Raw genomic sequence first — 20178 nt, forward strand, 5'->3', positions numbered from 1 at the left:
TGTATTTGAGATGACTATGATTATAGAAATGTGATTGTGAGACAATATACTCACAGTGCACCATTGTGCTATGTTCAAGTGTGCTTAAGACAAGGGGTTTGTTGAAAGGGGTCAAGTTGTGTAGGGGGTTTAAATGCTTTTTGAATTCACAGTAGTTCCGATTTTTTCCTCTCTAGTGCCTCTGCGCTAAATCCTCTCTCAGCCATGGTACAATAAAATGATGCATGGAGAAGGGAAACCTGTGTACTTAATCTTTGCCAGAGGTGTAATTATCTTTCAATTTTAATGTGGATTAAGTGACGTAAACATATATTAGATACTTCACGAACAGTAAAATAAATGTTATTTGCAAAACACTGTATGTTGATTTTTGAAGTGTTTTTCCTTAGTTTCAAAATTAAAAAAATTCTGATAATATATGTCTTTAAATATTTATAAAATGGATGCAAAATGCTAGCCCTCTGGACTAAGCAGAGAGGAAGAAGATTTTAACATGATAAGTCACACACAAGCTACAGGCTCTTTTTCTACCTTTCTTTGTTTCTGTTATTGTCATACCCTCGTATTCCTTGTGTATCTCACTGTGCGTATGCTGCTGCACGTGGTCAGGTTTGCCACAGTTTGATACCAATTAGCTATAAAGGGGCCTCCCAGAGGGTGAAGTCTTGAGCCCACCTCTTTGTCCAACCTTGTCAAGCCATGGTACACCATGCCAAACTACAGTGGGTGTAAGAGCAGGCAGAAATTCACTAGCTCTTTGCCATCAACCCCCCATGGTCACTTTGCCCTATAGCTATACACCACTCCTCTGTTTGCTTAACATTTTTTTCTGGGTGTCCTGTTAGAGGTCTTTAAAAAAGAAGCAACTACCCATATTTAGTAGAGAGTAATTTTTAATTTCAGCTGGCAGTTTTCCCTTGGCCTGTCAAGTCAGCTTTATGAGCCAGGCAGATATGTTTGGGAAAGCATATTGAGGTGTGGCCCTTAATGTTGATTTAACTGGTCCTGGTCATGTGCATGTAGCCCAGTCACAGTCACAGGGATAAAAGCTGGATTATTCTGTAATGTTAGACATTTTAGCCGGAGGCAGCTTTGACAAAGCTCTCCTTGTGTCCAGAGAACTAAGAGGAATAAGAGAGTAGCAACAAGCAAAGGAGATTGGACAGGACATAGCTCCAGACACTCCTTAGTGCATCAATCATGAAACGTTTGCTTTGTTTATCTTATTTGGCTGTACCAGGAGTTTTCTCTGAATATTTGTCAGTTCCTGGGAGTGTGAGATGACACAGTTATGGGAAATTCAAATTTATGCTAAACATTGGGCTGTCTTTAAGGGATATAATTCCATCTTTTACCAGTCATTAATCAAGTCTATTAATGCACCTCTTGTGGTGTTTCATGTGTTTATCTTTTTGTATGTATGAGTTTTTTTTGTTTTATTTATTTGTAAATTTAACTGGCGATGTCATACTTGTGTGACTGCCTGCTACAGTTTGGGAACACAAAAGTAAGTGAACAAGTTGTGGACAGGGGTTTGAAAACCGTGTCAGAGAAAGGGTTTTAGTGGAGCAGATATGAACATACCTGGGTGGTTCACGCAGTGTTAAAGAAACATGTATGACAATGCTGTATGACATACAAACATTATGTATGGTTCTCATGCATGTACTCAAATGTAAACAGGCTGTGTGACAAAGTTTTACTCATTTAATTTCCATCCCATCTGTTGCAAACTGCAGCCACTGTGATTTACTCCACATTAACGTTGGTTATCATTTGGTTTTTCCATCATACAGAATAACTCAAATAATCCCCCTAAAGGTTACATATTGAGAGGTCAAAACAGTACCTGCACAGAGCTGAATTGCTGATTCTCCTGAATTAGGTTTTGGGATAGAGGCTTCCCTTATCTTTTTTTTAAGATCTTCATAAAATCAAGGCCAGCTAAATACAATAAACCCTCATTATAAATCTTTTTGATCTTTTATTCATGAAGTGGCCTCGACAAATCTGCTTCCAGTAATGGCTCTAGCTGTTATGTTGTCCCTATGTAAATGAGACCATGGCTCTGAGGCCCCCCATTCACTGCAATCTCCATATCATTTGGTAGGTTGGGGACCTGAAGTCTGTCTTCCCTGGCGTGGGTCAAGCAGATGAAGGAAACAGAATGGGATAGCACTAAAGGACATCATAGAGCATCCAGACATGTCCACATGCATAATTCTGATAAACAAAATCAACACGATATTATAGTTAAATATATATATGAAGTAAGCACATTCTAACCAACATTTTGATTGTCCACTGAAAACAGTATTTTCATCTGTTACCATCCCTATTATTAGTCTACACTAGCTTGTCATCAGTCGGGAAGAAGGCACAGATTTATTATCTAGAAACACTGTTTTTGTACCATTACAGCTTTGGTTGATTCCAGGTTATTGCTTAGTCCATTACTTAAAGTGCGGCATCTTTCATTTATGATGTTGCATTAATTTGCCTCAAATGTATTAAAAAGCTAATCTCTCTCTCTCTCTCTCTCTCTCTCTCGCTCTCTCGCTCTCTCTCTCTCTCTCTCTCTCTCTCTCTCTCTCTCTCTCTCGCTCTCGCTCTCGCTCTCGCTCTCTGCACCCACAATAATGATAGTCACTCTGTGGTTATGATTCTTCTCTGCGTGTAGAGAGAACAAAAAAACAAACATATTTATGTTATCAGCTTAGGTTGGCTTCGTATTGGATGATGGACCTTAGGGCAATGACGTTGGCCAGTCGTTGTAGCAGTGTATTGAAAAGTTGAGTTGTCAGTCATAAATACTGCATTGTGGTTTCCATTTGATTTATCAGGGCTGACTACAGCATATATTGTCTGTTTTGGCAAACATATATTCTTTAGAGATATAGCACTGACAGTCTCTTTAGTTTTGCATACTGTTTATCAATGCAAAGTAACATTTTCCCTTTAGCATGTTTTTGTTTTGTTTTCCCACTTGGAGGTAATGCAGAGTTAATGTCTGATGTTGTATGTATGATACATGGATGGAGTATATATGGCTTTAATTTGATCAGGTATTAGCCTGAGTTGGTAGAATTGTGTTTTCCTACCAGCAGTGGGCAGTTTTAGGATTGTTATACATTCTGCAGTGCAGTACATCTAACGTCAATGGCCACTGACCTCCTTACAGAGCAAGGATTCTGGAAGTAAGAATGAAAGTAAGCAAACGGAAGGAAAGCTTAGAGAGCGACAGACAGGCTGAACTGGGTCATCAAAGGCAGTTACCTCGATTCATCTCTAATAATATCCCTCAGCCCTGGGCCCAGGTCTGCTGGAGTTGCCTGTATAATGGCTCAGGCTGCTTGATGAATGAGTGTGCCAGGCAGCACTATAGGCTTCCAGACTATGCTGCAAGGCTCAGAGATTGCCACCGAGGACAACCACGGTCAGCAAATCAATTCACAGCTCTCTAGAGAAGTAGTCAGCGCTTACAAACTCATCTGCCTTAAGCACAGACAATTCTCTTGTCACCGCGTTTCGTCATAACCCTGCATAACGTTCTCCTGTTCTGTTTTGAGCAAGATCGGTGTGACTGAAGTAAATTCACCTATGCAGTATCCTATCTGCCGCTTATTCTGCAGGGCAGGATGGGTATGTCAGAGGAGATTTAATTAACACCTGAAGGCTGTGTAAGCCTTTACGCTGTGTGCTGATAACAGCCAGCCTGCATCCCATTGGAATTTTGAAGCAATTTTTTTACGTCTATTAATAGTTTGGAGTATGTGCTAGGACAGACAGATCAGATATTCCTGGGTAGAACTTTGATAACAACATCAGAGGAGCTTCTCTCTCACCGAGGGATAAGGCTCCTTTAGACCAAGCGGGGTTTTGGCTCCCAGCTCTTAAATTTCCCGTAATTGTGGTCTTCTAGGGAATACCTTGACCATTTTGATTGCAGAATGAAGTATTAACCATCTTTAGCCTGAGTAGAGTCTATCTGATACATAACTACAGTAAACACTTACTAAGTTAAGCAAAAATATAATAAACAAAAGCATATTTAGTAGTTTTAAGTTGCTTATTTTTTGTGTTCAGAAAATGTAAACTTTTTTCAGCATCTCAAATTGCACCAAGAGATAAAGTAGAAATCATGCAGTGATTAGATTCTCCATGCCACAATTGTCAGGTTACTTTGATATATTATAGCGGTGACAAAGCATATGAATGGCTTATCAGCATGGTTCTGCACTCAGAGGAAATTCATATTTACAATATTAATTAGGTGAAAAATTAATAGAGGTATTTGCATGTTAATTAGCATTAATGATCTTTTTAGCATGGTGATTATATAAGTATGTGCTGCTGATATTCCAATGGGATATGAAAAAAGCAGAAGTTCCAGCTGTTACTGCTTCTGCTGCTGTCTTCCTGCTGTTGCAGAGTAAAGGGATGTTATCTCCCTCATTGTTTTTCAATAGCCACCAGGAGCTGGGAATAGCCATTAGTATTGTTTTTCTTCAGAAACTGTAAATAATATAGGCAATTAGACAACATTTCAATAGCGGTATCCTCTCGTTTGCTTCAGTGTCAGACTGGCTTTGTTGGCATTGGAAGCCCGGTCATCTGAGCTTCCTTATCCGTTTTTTAGAGCAAGACTCTGGGAAATCATGATTATTGTTAAATGGAAGGTCAACCATGAAGAAGAATTTATTTGATAAATATCGGTTGCCTTTCAGGGACCTTGTTAATGTTGATTATTCAAAAGTTATGATATGCAATAAAGTTCTTGAATATTGAAATAACAGTATTACTTGTGATAAATACCCAGAGATTAAAAGGTTCTCAGTTCTGCCTATATATGTACATTGTACACACACATATATATATATAGTTCTGCCTATATATAGGCAGAACTGAGAACCTTTTAATCTCTATATATATATGTACATTGTGTATATAAATATATATATATACTGTATGTGTGTGTGCCAATAACATGGCAGCTACTCAGTGTATGCATTTAGGGATGTAGACATGGTCAAGATGATCTGCTTAAGTTCAAACCAAGTATCATGGTATGGTTGTTGGTGCCTGACCAGCAGACTAGTTTGAGTATTTTAGAAACTGCTTATGTACTGGGATTGTCACGCACAACCATCTCTAGGGTATACAGAGAATGGTCTAAAAAAAGGCTGTGCTCCATAGACTCCAATGCAATTGTTTCAGATTTTCTTCATTTTCAGGCTGGTTTTCTGGCTGTCAAAGCTAGTCATGGTAAAACTTTGTGTATTAATGATACTCGTTACCTGAAGAGGCTGGAAAGAGATATCTGTTTCTAAAATATTACGTTTCTATGTAAAACCCAGTCGAGCTAACATTAGCAGTGTTAGCACTTCTATGCTATAATATTACTGAAGGTATACTGTATGTATACACATGCTGATTTTGCTTTTTGAAGACCTACCCATCTTTACAGAAACAGTTTTGTTCCTTAATTTCATTGTCTTCTGTTTCATTTATCAGGTGATGTGGTGATTCACAGTGGTCTGTAGGCTTTATCTTTATCTGTTTTTGCTTGTAGACCCTTCTGTTTGCTTCTTTCGTAAATCAATATTTTAATTTATCCCAAAAAAAGATAATATTTATTCAGGGAGTTCAGTTAGGGACAGTGTGGGCTCCATGGTAGCTCTGACAGCTTGACGGAGTAGCAGTGTTAATGCAGTCTTGTATCTGCATTAATGTTCTTCAGAAGTCTCACAAAAAAGTCTTTGCTAGGCTAAAATATGAAAAATGTTTTCAAACCAGAGCAAGTAGTAGATTGCAGAACTGCTTTTATCAATGTTTTAATATCTTAATTTTGTTGCTGCTTAAATGTATAATCAAGGTTACTTTCTTACATCCAAATCCGTACTCATGACTTTAGTTCCAGTCTTAATAGAGATGTTTGTGTATTTAATCATCAGGTATTCTTGGACATCATCAGTGTAGTGTTTTTACAAACAAATAAATATTGTTAACATTCATAACATGAATGCTGTATTAAACTGCTTTGTTAAGCAGAGTTAAGGTAGTTGATTGAGTGTAGCAGTTTGTGATTGTTTATTTTGCAGTGAGAAAGCTCATAGACTTCTGTATAACTGCTTTCCCTGCCCATTTTCACATTAAACCATTACAAATGTCAGTGGAGCAAGCAGGCAATATTAAACCATATTAACACAGTGCCACTGTTAACCATTTCTTATTTGCCAGTTTAAATGCCGTTCCTTGCCTAACAGGGAATTACAAATGTTAAATCAAGCATTGCAAATGAAGGTTCACTGCGTTTGTCAGGACTAGATGGAAATTATTCATGCAATATCAATCTTTTCCATCTAAGATAAGAGAGTATGTCATCCGCACTGCATGATGTGTCTTCTCTAATTGATACAAGCAGTTCTCTACTCTGGAAAGGACTCCACTGAGCTTTTAACAATGATCTTTTTTCACAACATAAGCTGGTTTGTTTAAATAAGCAAACATATTAAACAGAAAAAGATTCAAGCTAGTATACAGAGGAGCTAACACTAACACTTCCAGGACTCACAGGTGGGAAAAAAACTGTCAACACCTTCTAACAGGTTAACAATATTATAATGGGAGCATTGAGGCCAAGAGCATTTTTCATCAAATTATGTTTTTGTTTTGATATATTATGATGTTTTTGGGGGCTCCTCTGAGCAAACTGGGGTGTGAAGTATTTCACCTTGGTTTGTGAAATCAAAGTAAGAAGTGAATTATTGGAATCTGGCAGGAGCAGGTTTAGTTACTAGCAAGTATAAAAATTGAATTATTGATAAAAATAAAATGATTAATATCAATAGGATTATTAACATATATTAACAATAATGGGGCAACCCTAGGATTAGGGACCAACAACCAAACTGTGGATTAAGTCTCAAAAACTATCCCACAGTCAGAGTGAATAGTGAAGGGTTGAATCCGAGCGCTGACTATAACAACCAGCTATCATCACCACACATTACGCAAAATAATCACTGAAAACTGCTCCTAAAATATGAGGTTATTTACGTAACAATACTGATCAGAAATCAATAATATACCTAAACAAACATCTATTATACAATTACAAGCATAATACCTTCAAGCAACAAACAGTCACACGGTGAGGAGAGTGTGTGTGTCTGTGTGTGTATGTAGGAGGGGAAGGAGAGAGAAAGAGAGCGAGCAAGATGGCGGACATAGTCACGTAGTGGTTACGTCACGCAAGACTTAACAATGGCGGCGCGGCAGCAATTGTTTAATGGGGCAATAAGACACAAAATGGAGTCTGCGCTTACATGCCACGTGTGTATGCAATAAGCGTAACGACGTATATGTGTGTGTGAGTGTGTGTACGTGTGTGGATCAGTTTGAAAAGAAGAAGAAAAAGAAAACACTCAAAACAAGGCAGATCCTCACCGCAGCAGTAAAATAAACCACCTATTACCTATTACCTATTACGCCCCTACACAGTTGTTAATAGGAGAAAAGAAAAAGAGGTGAGAGTTGCTAAGGTTTTCTCTGCCAGTGAGAGTACCATGCACTAATTGAGTATTACCTCACAGAGGCAATATTTAAAGACTACAACCTCAGCCCGCCGAGGGTTAGGGTCTCCTCAGTGTGAGGGACTATGACAGGGCAATCCCACCCCAGCAGGACAGACCTGGCCTCATGGGTTCAGAGGCTTTTGACAGTGGGTTTACTTCCAGCACATAATGCACAATATTTAACAGGTGAAGAGCAAAATCAAATGCAAATTAAGGCCTAATTTTGCATTAATGCACTTGTAACAATGTAAATATTCATTACTGTCCTTGTAAGTTGTCTGCGTTCTTGAGAACGCAGTCGAACTTTGCAAATTTCATCAATAATATTGCTTATATAGCTTTCGATTTTTCTGATTTTATAACAACTTGGTAATTCATGGTGGTATAGTTCTCTGCCACATGATGTGAACTTTGGGTTATCAATTGTTAAATGAATACACTTCAAATGAGTTGCAACACAATACCCAGTGTTTTTTTGTATCAAAAATAAAACAATGAGTGAATTACTTGCCAGACATTGATAAATGTGGCCTAGCTTTGCTGGAATATTGTGGAGTAATTGAATTGGAGCAGATGTTGTGTTATTGTAAGAAAAAAAGTCACATTTTGTACTCTGTGATTCGAGCTGTGGTGTTTGTCCAGTTGGGCAGATGTCAGATGTGTCCGGCTGCTGTGATCTGACAGTGATTAATGACACAGGGATTGTGAATCACAACATGATGCATCAATGCAATATGATGATTAAAAAAACAGATTTGTATTCCTTTTAGATATGTTGGAGCAACATTGCGATGGTGATACTCAGTGGATTGATGGAAAATAATGTCATAGGTAACAACAGGACTGCTCAGAACAGGTAAACTGTAATGCATTAGTATTAATTTATTCAGTAAAAGCAATGTATTTCGTAAATGCATCTATTCAGGACAGCAATAAATCTGTATTATTTTTTGACTGACTGACAATATATTTTGAAGCAGCACCAGTTTTGAATGAGCTTGGTAGGTCTCAAGGCCATACAACTTAGTCAGCATAAACAATATTATAAATTGGGAATTCAAATAAAAATGAGAAAGCTCTGAGAATCAGTATGTGGGTTTATTAATGGCTGGCAGTAGTAAAGCATATAAACTGAAAATACACTTCTTGAGCCAATTCTGAAGAGTTCCTAAGAGGTTGTCCCTTAGCCACCACCCTGCAGGATACAACAGAATTACAAATTTGCTTTTGCTTAATATTAAATTAGTAGAAGGAAATGACAGGCAAGAAGCAAGGGACAAGTTACACTGCTAATAGGGTTCAGCTTTAGACATCCCTGTCATTAGTGGGAAAGACACACCATTTGAGCAGCAGAAGCTCTACTTACACAAAGCCTAATCTTTGAAGTTCTATCCCTCTTTGCCTGCCATTGACATAAAGCAAGGAGTGGATTCTTTAATTAGTGGTGTAAGATTCCCAATAAACAGTTAATTAAAAGATCCTTCATTTACTGTTCTGAAACATGACGTGCGCATGCTCTCTTCCTCCAACTATACACATTGGCTACTTGTAGACTGAGAGAGACTTACTCAGTGATGGGGTTACATACAATTCACTCCAACATTAGCTAATAGTTTAGATCCGCTGGCAGGATTTTGTTTGGTTGCAAACAGAGCTGGTCCTGACCCTTGAGCCATGTAAACCTTTGCTGTTGCCACACAGTCACACCTGACACCCAAGTGCTCCCACTACAGTCCTACCTTCATCTGTCGGTCTAAGAATGACTAGCTCTATGCAGAATAGTATAAACAAACATTTATTGAATATAATATTTCCTATTGAATCTTAAGATAAGTGAATATTAACCTTACATTAAATAAGAAATTGTGGAAAATATAAATAATAAAATACAAATCTGAGCTTTGGCTCTGCTGCCTGGTATTTAGTACATTCATCACAGTGTTTTACATATAAGTAAAAAAGAAGATAGTGCTTTATATCTTTCTAACCAAACCTTGACTAGAGACTAGATATTCATTGCCTTGTTTTAAAAATGATGTGCGCCTATGAGGAGTGTCATCACAGCTTGTTTCCACAAAGGTTGCTGCTGGTAAGCGTGACTTTCAGTTCATGCACGCGCACATTAACATGTGTTCACGCGCGACGTGGTTATCTTCTCTAATGTCTACTTTACAAACACCGTTGCCCGTTGCTGTTAATCTCACGTTTATGTTCTCCTAGTTGAATTTTTGTCAGGCACAAAGTCACAGATCAGCCCTGGAAGTAGCTGACAAGCCAAACACAGACGGACCAAGAGATTCACTGCCCAGCTATGTTAGCAAGATAGAGAGGGATGCACTGCAACCTAATGCTAGTGTTATTTGATGACATCAAACTTGGACAGAACACAAGTTTACCTGATTGCTGTTCCTGCAATTCACTGCAATTGTGTGTTCTTCTGCTTTCAAGACCATGAGGATAGTTCCGCTTTATACTCTTATCAAAGTTGTAAACATTGACACCCGCCTCTTTGACACGAGGGTGAGGCAGGGCCCTTGCGTAATTTGCGGATTCCTACGCAATTTGGGTAGGCCTACAAAAAAAAGAGACTCATACCATTTTTAGGAGACAGGGTTTTTTATTATGAAACAGTCTACATTTTACAAAAGCAACAACAAATATAATCTTTATTTTTGTTGCTTTAATAGGTAATGGTGAATATTTTGGTTCAAAATAAAAGTTTGTCATCATTGCTTGTATTTAGGATGAACATGATTATTGCTGTCCTCCATGTCGGAGAAAATTATTTTATAAATAATATGGAAGATGACTGTTAGCTTCATCTATCAGAGTAAGATTAAATGTTTGACTGAAGTTGTGAAAGCTAGTCAAATTGTTTGATCTGTTCTGTGCTCACCTACTCCTTAATTTCTCTAATTGTACGACTACATTTACCTGACAGAGACATTTTACGTTGCCGATTCAGATTTTATTCACAAACTATAACTTAAAATATAATACTTTATTATTTATTAAACCATCTAACATCATATTAGAGAATGCTTCACCTTAAAGAGATGTTAAGTATTTAAGTACATTGTGCTGATAATGCCTCTCTTTCACTTAATGTAGGACTATTACTGTGCGGTGTTGCTGTTTTAATAGCTATAGTTTTACTTCAGAAGTTTAGAGTACTGCTTCTACAACTGCTAATACCAACATTGGCAATTTGAAAAAAGGTGAAAATGAAAGCCACACAGCTTTTGCCTGGGTCCCTCAAATCTCAAAATTAGCCCCTAAACACACAAGTCACGGTTAAGTGTGGTCACAAACACAGCAGTGCAGAGCAGCAACTATTAGCAAGCCAGTGGGACACACACAGAGGGACCCGAATGCACTAACATACAAAGGGGGAGTCATTTTGCTGACAGCAACATTATAAGTGTTATAAGTTGGTATGGCCCAAACGTACATACTTTGAGTTGCAACAACAGCTGTTCCTATAGGCTCGTTGATTCTAGCGAAGTGAAAAAAGTTCTGTACTAAATTTGACGATTGCTCAAAGATTTGTAGGAGGAGTTCTCAAGAAATAGTATATATATACAAACATATCAACATACACACAGTAAGTCTTGGCCACTCTTTGTCACTCTTTAAAAAGCAGGCAGCAAGTTTCTCCTATCTTTATCACAGGCAAACTAATTGTTAAACTGAATGAACAGATGCAAACGCAGTCATAATTTTTAATTGAGAAATGCATTCAGAGTCTTGGGATTCTGTGCCAAGGTAATGATCTGTTGCACATTTTGTCATTAAGCCAATAAATGTCAGTGCTACCAGTCATTAACCCGAGCAGCAAAGTTGTGTAAAGCGGTAAAAGTGAGTTTATTCATGGCAGCATACTTTGATATGTTTATCTCTAATGGAAGAACACAATGCAATATTGTTGCTTCCTCTCTTGAGTCCAAAACAACGACACTTTACAATATCATGCATGAGAGATAAACTGCAAAGCTAAATTTCAAACTTTACATAAGCCAAACTGCAACATAGGCAACTAAAGCCCAGATTTTTGTGAGAGTTTGTGCAGATGTGACAGAATCTTAATACTGAAGCCATGCATGTGTAACGAATGGTATGAATTAAAAATATTTTTGTATGGGGTTTGACCATGCATATGTTTACTTTTAAGATTAAATCATTATTACTTTATCCATATGATAGATAATAGATTGCTGGTGATGTGAGATAGATAATAGATTGCTGGTGATGTGATTAAATAAAAAAATATTTAAAAAAATAATATATATACATTTTTATTTAATCAGGCAGCCTTATTGACAATACAATTTCTTTTCTAAGAAAGATTTTAGAACAAAAAACATTCATAAGAACACAATCAGCAGAGTAGAATAAAAAAAGAAAAAACTACATAATAAACAAGGAATTTAAAACTGTGGCAATAATCACAATCACATCTGAAAACAAAGCATTAAAATTTTTCATTGGAATGTACGTCAATTAATTCCCTTTAAAAGGAGCATACCTCTAGTATAGACTAAAAGCACAACACTTCCTGCAGTAGTTTATATAGTCACTACTAAGTAAACACATTGTTGGTAAGACAAAAACAAGGCTGTTCTTTAGTTGTGCTACTCGTATAACCCCTGTCACCAGATCAGTGATCAAGGGGGAGCTCTGACCTGAGGATGTTGTTCGATAAAAAGTCAGTGTACCAGAGTCGTTAGGAATCATGGGGACCATGAGTATCCTTACCAATTTCATGGTAATCTGGTGAGTTGTTAACATCCTGTGTCTTTCCACAGACACAAAGTGCCTGTAGCCTTCAAGGAGAGCTGCAGGATCGGCCCTGCTTGAATTATGTCAACAAAGAAATTAAATAAATTTGTGTGAATAGGTATACATTATATTTTGTATGTAAAACAGAAATGGAAAAATGCATCTACGTCAATTGTCTCCATTTTATTATGTTTTATGTCAATGAGAAAAGTACCATTCCATCAAAAATGTCTAGGGAATTACTAAGTGGTGGGTCTCTGGTAATTAGTAAGTAATTATGGGAAATATTGGATTACATCCTCTATATTGATCCTACAGAGACTTTTTACATTTGACTGAAGACTCAATTAGGGCTGAAGGGAATGAGAGCCAACAGTGAGATTCTACTATGTACCCTGTTTTATACACATGTTGGGGAAAGTTTAGCTCAATGGTATGATGCGTTGGGGAGTATAAATATTATGAAAACGTTTCAATAAGATATAAGTCTCTGTGACACAGGGATTACATGTCTGGTGGGCATGTGGGGGAGGTCCTGGCAGTGGTGGGTGTGTATGTGAATACACACGTATCTTTGTTTAGGCTAGATGCTTTACAGGCGTTCATGATGAATATCCTCTCTTGTATGATACAATTTAGTAAGTTTTTTTTACTAAAATCATAGAAAAGGTTCAGCTTGATGTTAGTGTTCATATCCTGCCATCACAAGCTGGTCAGTTTGCTTAATTGCATTTTCTGTGCGTAATTAGCTGATTTCCCTTATCCATGGAAAGTGTTTCTTGTTTGGGAGTGTGTCAGTAAATAAATAAATAAATTATTCTTGCAACAAGTTTTCTTACCGACACTTTGGGGTAGGAGCAGAGTCCAGCTTGTCCTATCCTAAGAAGAAACACATTATTTACAGAGTTGCACCCCTTTAAATTCACACACTAGTCTCCACTTTGATATTTCATTATCACTTCATGGTGGAGAAAAGCATTTTCCAACCTTTTCCCACCTTTAAAGCAGACTTTTTCACAATTCTAGGAGGCTAATCAGATTGAAAATCCCATTGTTTGGCCATTTAGGTATGGTTATTGTGGGATGTTCAAGAGCAAAGTAGAGAGAGAAAGAGAAATACTGAGCAAACTGATGTTTCTAGGGTTGGCAAAACATGAAATTTGTCATTTTCAGCAGTTATGAATCGCATCTTGACAGTTTAATTGGTTCTGCAAATGGCTGCCAAAAGACTAAATGGTGGGCGAAGGTCTTTTTTTTAGCTTGCTCACAATTCTTGTCACTGTCTTGGATATTGCTGGTTGTGAGGTATCTGTTTCTCTAAAGGTCTCACAGCAATATTTGCAAGCTCTAGTCCTCGAAAGACCTGTATTTCCAAGCTCCTTTCTTTTCAACTTCAGCCAGGGAAATAAGATAATGAAAATATCTGTTCTACATCACATTTAAGAGAATGATGGTGTAATAAAACCAAAATGTTCTCGTTCTGTATTTTTACCTGCAGTAACTTAAGAAGTTGCACCGGCAAAGCTCTAGTGTATCTTCAAAAGAGATAAACATGCTGTCTTGCATTGAAGTACGAACCAAAACATTGGTCACTGTGTGAATTCACCTGAAAACCCAAACCAGAAGTAGCACCTTGACTTTTGGCACTTTGTCAGCAGCTCTTTTTCTGCAAGTATCTCACTGGCTATGATTACTAGAAGTTTCCCAAATAATGTAAGACTGTGTCGGGTTGTGAATCCTTTGCACAAGCACATCCCATCAGTAACATCCTTGAATCTGAAATAGGATTAGTCTGTTGTGCTTATTATCAGCCTGTCGGATTAGCACCATTGTGAATACACTTACACAGCTTTTTGTAATGAAAGCTAATGTGCATGGAAAGTAAACACTTAATCTGTCTGGCATTGTCTAAATAGAACATTTGTGACTGTGCCCTCTGCCCCTCTGTGGGCATTTGACTGGAAGGTTGCAAGTTTGATCGATATCTTCATGTGTTCATGTGTCCTATGCATACTATCTTAGTACCTGAGGGTAAATACAGCACAGTCTCATGTTCCACTTTTAACACAAACCTAGCTCAAAAGAAAGAGTATTTTTACATTTCCCATAATATGCATATAAACATAAAATGCATCCAACAGGGGTTCGACACAATAACGCAAACACTATACAAAACAATGTAATCCTATACAATGGCTCTGCAATTACCACATTTATTATGCTTATAATGTCCATGTTCGGTTGATGTTTGGTATTTTATTAGATTTCATGATACAAGTGCAGTAATTTGTGGAGTGGCCGTTCAGAACGGGCTGATTGTTTGGATCCTGGTATTGCTGCATGCAGCGTTGTCAGGACACATGCCCGTTTGGAGCAGGCTGTTGGTACCCAGAAGTCCAGGGAAGTGAAGAAGAGTTTGGTTGTAGCGTTAGTATATCCAGCATCCAGCAGCAAAAGTGAGCTGCAAAGTTTATTATTATTGAATGTGTCGCATGTACAGATTGTACCAACTTCGATAATGCACGTCCTTAGGTCCACAGCAACACACCGCCGAAGTGTGAAGTAGATTGGGACAGAGACTTCTTGCTTTGGATTGTACTCCTTTTAAATGGACCTTGCTTTTGCTCTTTTGACCACACAGACCATCTATATCCACTGACCATAAAAAAATCCACTTATCCTTTTTACAGTAATCATGAACCCTGTAAGCATTTTGGTTCAAGAGTCAATCGTGAACTGTTTCAATGTACCGAGTTTGAACCTTTGTGTCTTTTTGTCTGTCCCTCATTAGGGTGATGACGTACTGACAGTCATCAAGATGAAAGCACAGTGGCCAGCCTGGCAACCACATAATGTGTAAGTAATATATCCTGATTATCATATTCTCACCACACATCTGCTTCTGATTTTGCTGCTGGTTCTGCAAGTTTAATCAAACATTTTATACAAATTGCAAATCATCTACTTTTCACAATTATGCAAAGTTTCCACGCACCCAGTGGTTTTCAAAAATTTGAATTTAAATTGCAGTATTACGTAATCTTCCTCTGTTCTCGATCTTAAAGCTATCATAGGGGTCTTCTGTATATCAATATGCTGTCCATGATATTCAAGACCATAGAGAATAGAAGACCCACTATATCCTACTATAGATGATTATTATTATTATTATATACATTTAGTATCTTGGATGTGAGAGGCTTAAATAAAAAAAAAAATAGATTACATTGGACAGGAGGATATTTACATCAGGAGTGATGGGGTATAGAACTTAGCAGTCAAGTAAAAAGTCGTGCCGTTTTTGTACTTCTGTCTGTTGAATCTAAAGTGTCATGTAACTCTTACATTGCATACATTTATGAAGTAAGGCATATGTAAAAACAGGATTACCTTTAAGTAGTTTGTAAGAAGTTGTTGATTAGCAGCTGACCTTTAACAAACAGTGTAACTACTAGTTTTAACGTTCCTCTAGTACTTGTCTCACCCCAGCTGTGAATTTGTAATATACTTTAATCACTCTTGAGCAACTCTGTAGTGTCTGGGTCGTGGCGGCTCCTTTATTTAAATGGGACAATATTGTTTAACGTGTTTTGAAGTTAAGGTTGTAGTAAATCAGTCACTTATCTGCCAGATACACTCATTAAAATGTAGGGCACAGAACATGTTCAGCATGCTCCTTAGGAGATATGTCCTCTGTGATGGATTGTCCTAAGCAGTTTTCAAGTCAAACCACGTTCAAATTACTGCATTGTAAGACATCAATCTAAAGGCATGCTTTTGAAGATAATCAACACTTATATAAAGCATTCACACTTTGTAGTTAATGGGCCAAAATATTCTAACCACTTAATAGAAATTATTCCCAAATATGATACCGCAGGTCCTAAGGTTTTAGGTGTCAGAACTTACTGTAAGAAGTTAGTATCCAATGTTGGACCCAGAGTTTGCTGATCAGTAAAAACCCAGCTCAAAGGTGCCCTGAAACTGCCAGCCACAACATGCTTACAGTGTACATGCTCATTTACTCCAAATTCATAAGAGCCATTTAATCTCTTATTCATGAGAAAAACAAGAAGCGTGTTGGCTCAGCTGGCTCAGAAGAACTTCAGTGGCAAAGGCCTGTGCAGTGTTGTTTCCTCAACCACAGGGCCTCAGCAAGGGCTATGAGTTTAGTCTCCAAAATAAAGACCACAGGAATAGAAGCAATGATATCCACTAATTAGCTTACTTTATGCCGTTCAGGCAACCAATTATTTGTTTCACACAGTGATTGTGTACAGCACATCAGATCCATTATGTTGGTTTGAAGCAAGAAAAAGGAAGGACGTTTTGTATTGATAACTACATGATGGTGTCCTCACCATTGAAGTAGGCTAAAGAAAGTCTCCGTTTTAACTGGAAAACATACCCTGTTAAGTCTTAAAAGGGTCCTCAGAGAGTTCATTAGCTTTACGTATAATGTGCTGCATGAAAAATGCATAGATGCATATTTATGTTAAAACATGTTTCAGAGTTGGATGTGTGTGTTTCTGTGTTACAGCTACAGTTATTCAGTGTAAATATGAATGTTTTCGGGTGTATACGTATCTGTATACAGAGGGAATTTTACTGTCATTTAACACAAAGCTTTTCTCTCAATTAGAGTTAATAATCGTCAATTAAAGCTTTCAATAGTCCTTGCTTTGACAAGAGAGACAGGAAGAGAAAGATACAGAAAGAGAAAGGAAAACAGCAACCATACAGAATAAGGAAGTGATTAAATAATGCTTTTGTTAAGACTGGGATTTAATTACATTACTAGTGCTTCATTTTAGGTTAGTGCCTCTTCTTAAACCAAGATGCAATTTCATTTGGTTATAAGGAACAAAGTGATTGCGGTAACAAAGGGCAAAGCAGCAGAGATGTAGAAGGAGAGTAGATTTAGGGAGACGAAAAAGGAATGGAGCTGTGACAGCCATTATCACACATATTACAGCAGTATGCCTAGTGCAGTGGCTCTCCTGAGACTCAATACATAATAGAAAAAAAGAAATAAACTTGTGTTCGGTAAAAAAAATATCTCCCAGAAAATAAGGTATACTAGACAGATCCTTGTCACAAAAAAGAGATTACTTAATCACCTGTCCATACATTCCAGGGTGAGAAAATAAATCAAACCCAATAGAATTAACAAGCACATCCACAGAGGTCAGTCAGTAATTTAATAAATTAAGATATAACAATAAGCTTAACAGCTTACTGTGGTGATCTATGTAGCCATTAAAGTTACAATTGCTTTGGCACCACACTGCATATTGACAGAAAGTAATTTTGTTGCTGGTCGAGCCTGTCCCACTTGATAGTCCTTTCACTGCCACATCATTTTTTACTCTGAAGGGAATGAACACACACTTTTTTTAAATTTAAAATCTGATGCTATGCCTTTTTTTAAATCAGTAATATTTTCCATCTGATCTCAGTCAACCCATGCAAATGACTCAGTCGGTAGTCCTAAAACTCTGTGATTATAAAATAGGTCACCAACCAATAAATGTCACATATCATCACGGCTTCCTGTCCATATAGGGGTCTGAGTCAGTTATTTTTCTTGCCTATCCTCAAACTTATAATAGCGCTGTTGACTGGTGTAATTATTATGCTTCTTCAAAGATACACATTAACTTCCTCGTGGACTTACACAGAGAAGTAGATCGCAGAGGAGTCGATGTGCACACTTCAAATTGCAGCTTGGAAGCAAGTTACATAGTAAAAAAACAATATATTCCAAGTCTAAAAATGTTATTATATACCACAAATTACTGTACAAATAATTTTTTTTTATTGTTTAGCCAATTGGAGCATCCCTATATGGCCTCAGCTCGTGTCAAGCTGTAATCATTTGGACAGATAGCATGGTATGTTCTGATGGCTGTCTAAACTGTTCTGTACCATTATACATTACAGATAAATACATTATACTTATAGGAGATGAGGCTCAGGCTGAAGTTTAGTCATTTCTATGTTTAGGTTATAGCATGGAGTTGCATTTGCTGAAAGCAGAGATGGAAACTTTATTCAGAACTTGACAATGAAATGTTAGTTATGTCCCTGACTAACTACACAGACAAAGACTTATAGTATATCAGTAGGCAGGCACTGAGATAGCAGTTATACACTAATAATGCCACTCCGGTTGATGTAGCTTCAGTACGAGATCAGGCTACTGCAACATGTCTTTCAAGTGCCACTTATTTTTTTTAAGCAAAGCTGACCTAAGCCAACAATTTGTTTTCAACATTGTCCAGCATGACACCTCACAATGAAATATTAGGCTACTTGTATTCATCAGGATAGTTTATTAGTTTAATTATTAGTAAAATTTTTATAGAAACTCAGAATTCAAACACAATTAGCATGAAAGATAATTGCATCCTTTCTTAATCAAACTCAATCAGACACTCTGTCACTAATAAAATGACACCAGATTGTGATGCAAAAACACCAAATGAGCAGTGTAGTTTATTATAGACAAAGACAAAGATACAATAGATAACTCTCAAGTCTTTACAAAGTCCTTGTTGCACTGTATCCTCCTATTCTCTACTAAATCACCTTATTCTGGACTAAAATAGTTGCATTCATGACAGCTACAGTACCTCGATAACATTGAGCTGGCTCACTTTCGTCTCCCCATTCCCGCTCTCTCTTGTCAGCTGCCTTTCTAATAACCAGAGAACTGCTTTGGTGTTCTGTGGGTTACGTTTCATTAGCAGCTATAAAATGAGCTGGTTGTCATCTGTGTGAAATAAGAAGCTTTAAACAACAAGAATATGGCTGTTAATGAGCTAACTTCTTAATTTGTATCACTATCAGAACTACTATTTGGGGCTGATAGCAATGGTTTATGTGTGTGTGCAGTGTGGTATAGAAGTGTACGTTTGCATAGTAGAAAGACATGAAAAATAAGGTTGTCTAAATTTGTAAAAATGTTTTCTATATTTTTTACCATTTCAAAAAATCTTGCAGTTTAAATAAATGTCAGTCTATTAAATTATTGACCACAAACTGTTAAAGGTTCACTGCCGTTGCACTAGTATTGTTAGCTCGTAAGGCAACATGAAGATCCAATCAATCTCAGACTTGCAGTATTCACCGAGCAGAGGTCTTGGAGAGTCAAGTCAAGTCGTGTGTTCTCAGAGGATAATGGCTTTTTCCTCTGAGGCCATAATTAGTAGAGTGTAAAAGGGCAGGACTGAATTAGCTGGAGTCAAATTGAGCATGATGACAGGTGAAAAGAAAATCACTAGCGAATTGTCTGTGTTACAACAAGAATCTTCCAACTCCTAATTAATCTTGTATTGGCGGGCAAAATTCTTAATTAGTTTAGATGTCAATCATTGGTCCAGACAGACAGTCACAGATGTGCCTCCTCTCCTGGAAGAGAGCAAATGTGCAGTGGAGATAGATGTGGTCTTGCTTTGTCAGTCACTATTTGTAGGCACTGTTAGTATCTTTCAGTTTTCTTTCTCTCTAAAGGAGAGTCAAAGTTTCCCACTTCCATGTGAGCTTGCAACGGTGCGAGTGACTGAGTTCTAACACCCCGAAATAGATGGATTATCTCTGACGCTAACAAATGTGTTTCAGGAATAACAAGAGTCACATTTTAACTGTTAAACTTTCATTTGAATCATATCAATAGTTATTAACAAACTCAGTATAGACTACACTTGTGATCGGATGCAGATACATATTCAGTCAACATTGTGTATCTTTTGCTGCTATGTATATATTTATTTAAACTAGATATATTGGAATCTTGGGCAAAAAAATGTCAGGATGAAAT

The 20178-nt window shown here is 37.4% G+C and overlaps 1 protein-coding gene across 2 annotated transcripts in view; it reads left to right on the forward strand.

The window, feature by feature from the left end:
- Positions 1-20178, forward strand: part of spon1a (spondin 1a) — a 61070-nt gene that overhangs the window by 28701 nt on the left and 12191 nt on the right. For both annotated transcript variants that reach the window (XM_068731065.1, XM_068731064.1), the window contains one exon: positions 15148-15212. In XM_068731065.1, coding sequence (XP_068587166.1) covers positions 15148-15212 — 65 coding nt within the window. The remainder of the gene's footprint in view (positions 1-15147; positions 15213-20178) is intronic.

The sequence above is a fragment of the Cebidichthys violaceus genome, unplaced genomic scaffold (genome assembly GCF_023349555.1).
Source record: "Cebidichthys violaceus isolate CVI_PGR_0920_01 unplaced genomic scaffold, fCebVio1.0.p SCAF_5, whole genome shotgun sequence".
Taxonomy (NCBI): domain Eukaryota; kingdom Metazoa; phylum Chordata; class Actinopteri; order Perciformes; family Stichaeidae; genus Cebidichthys; species Cebidichthys violaceus.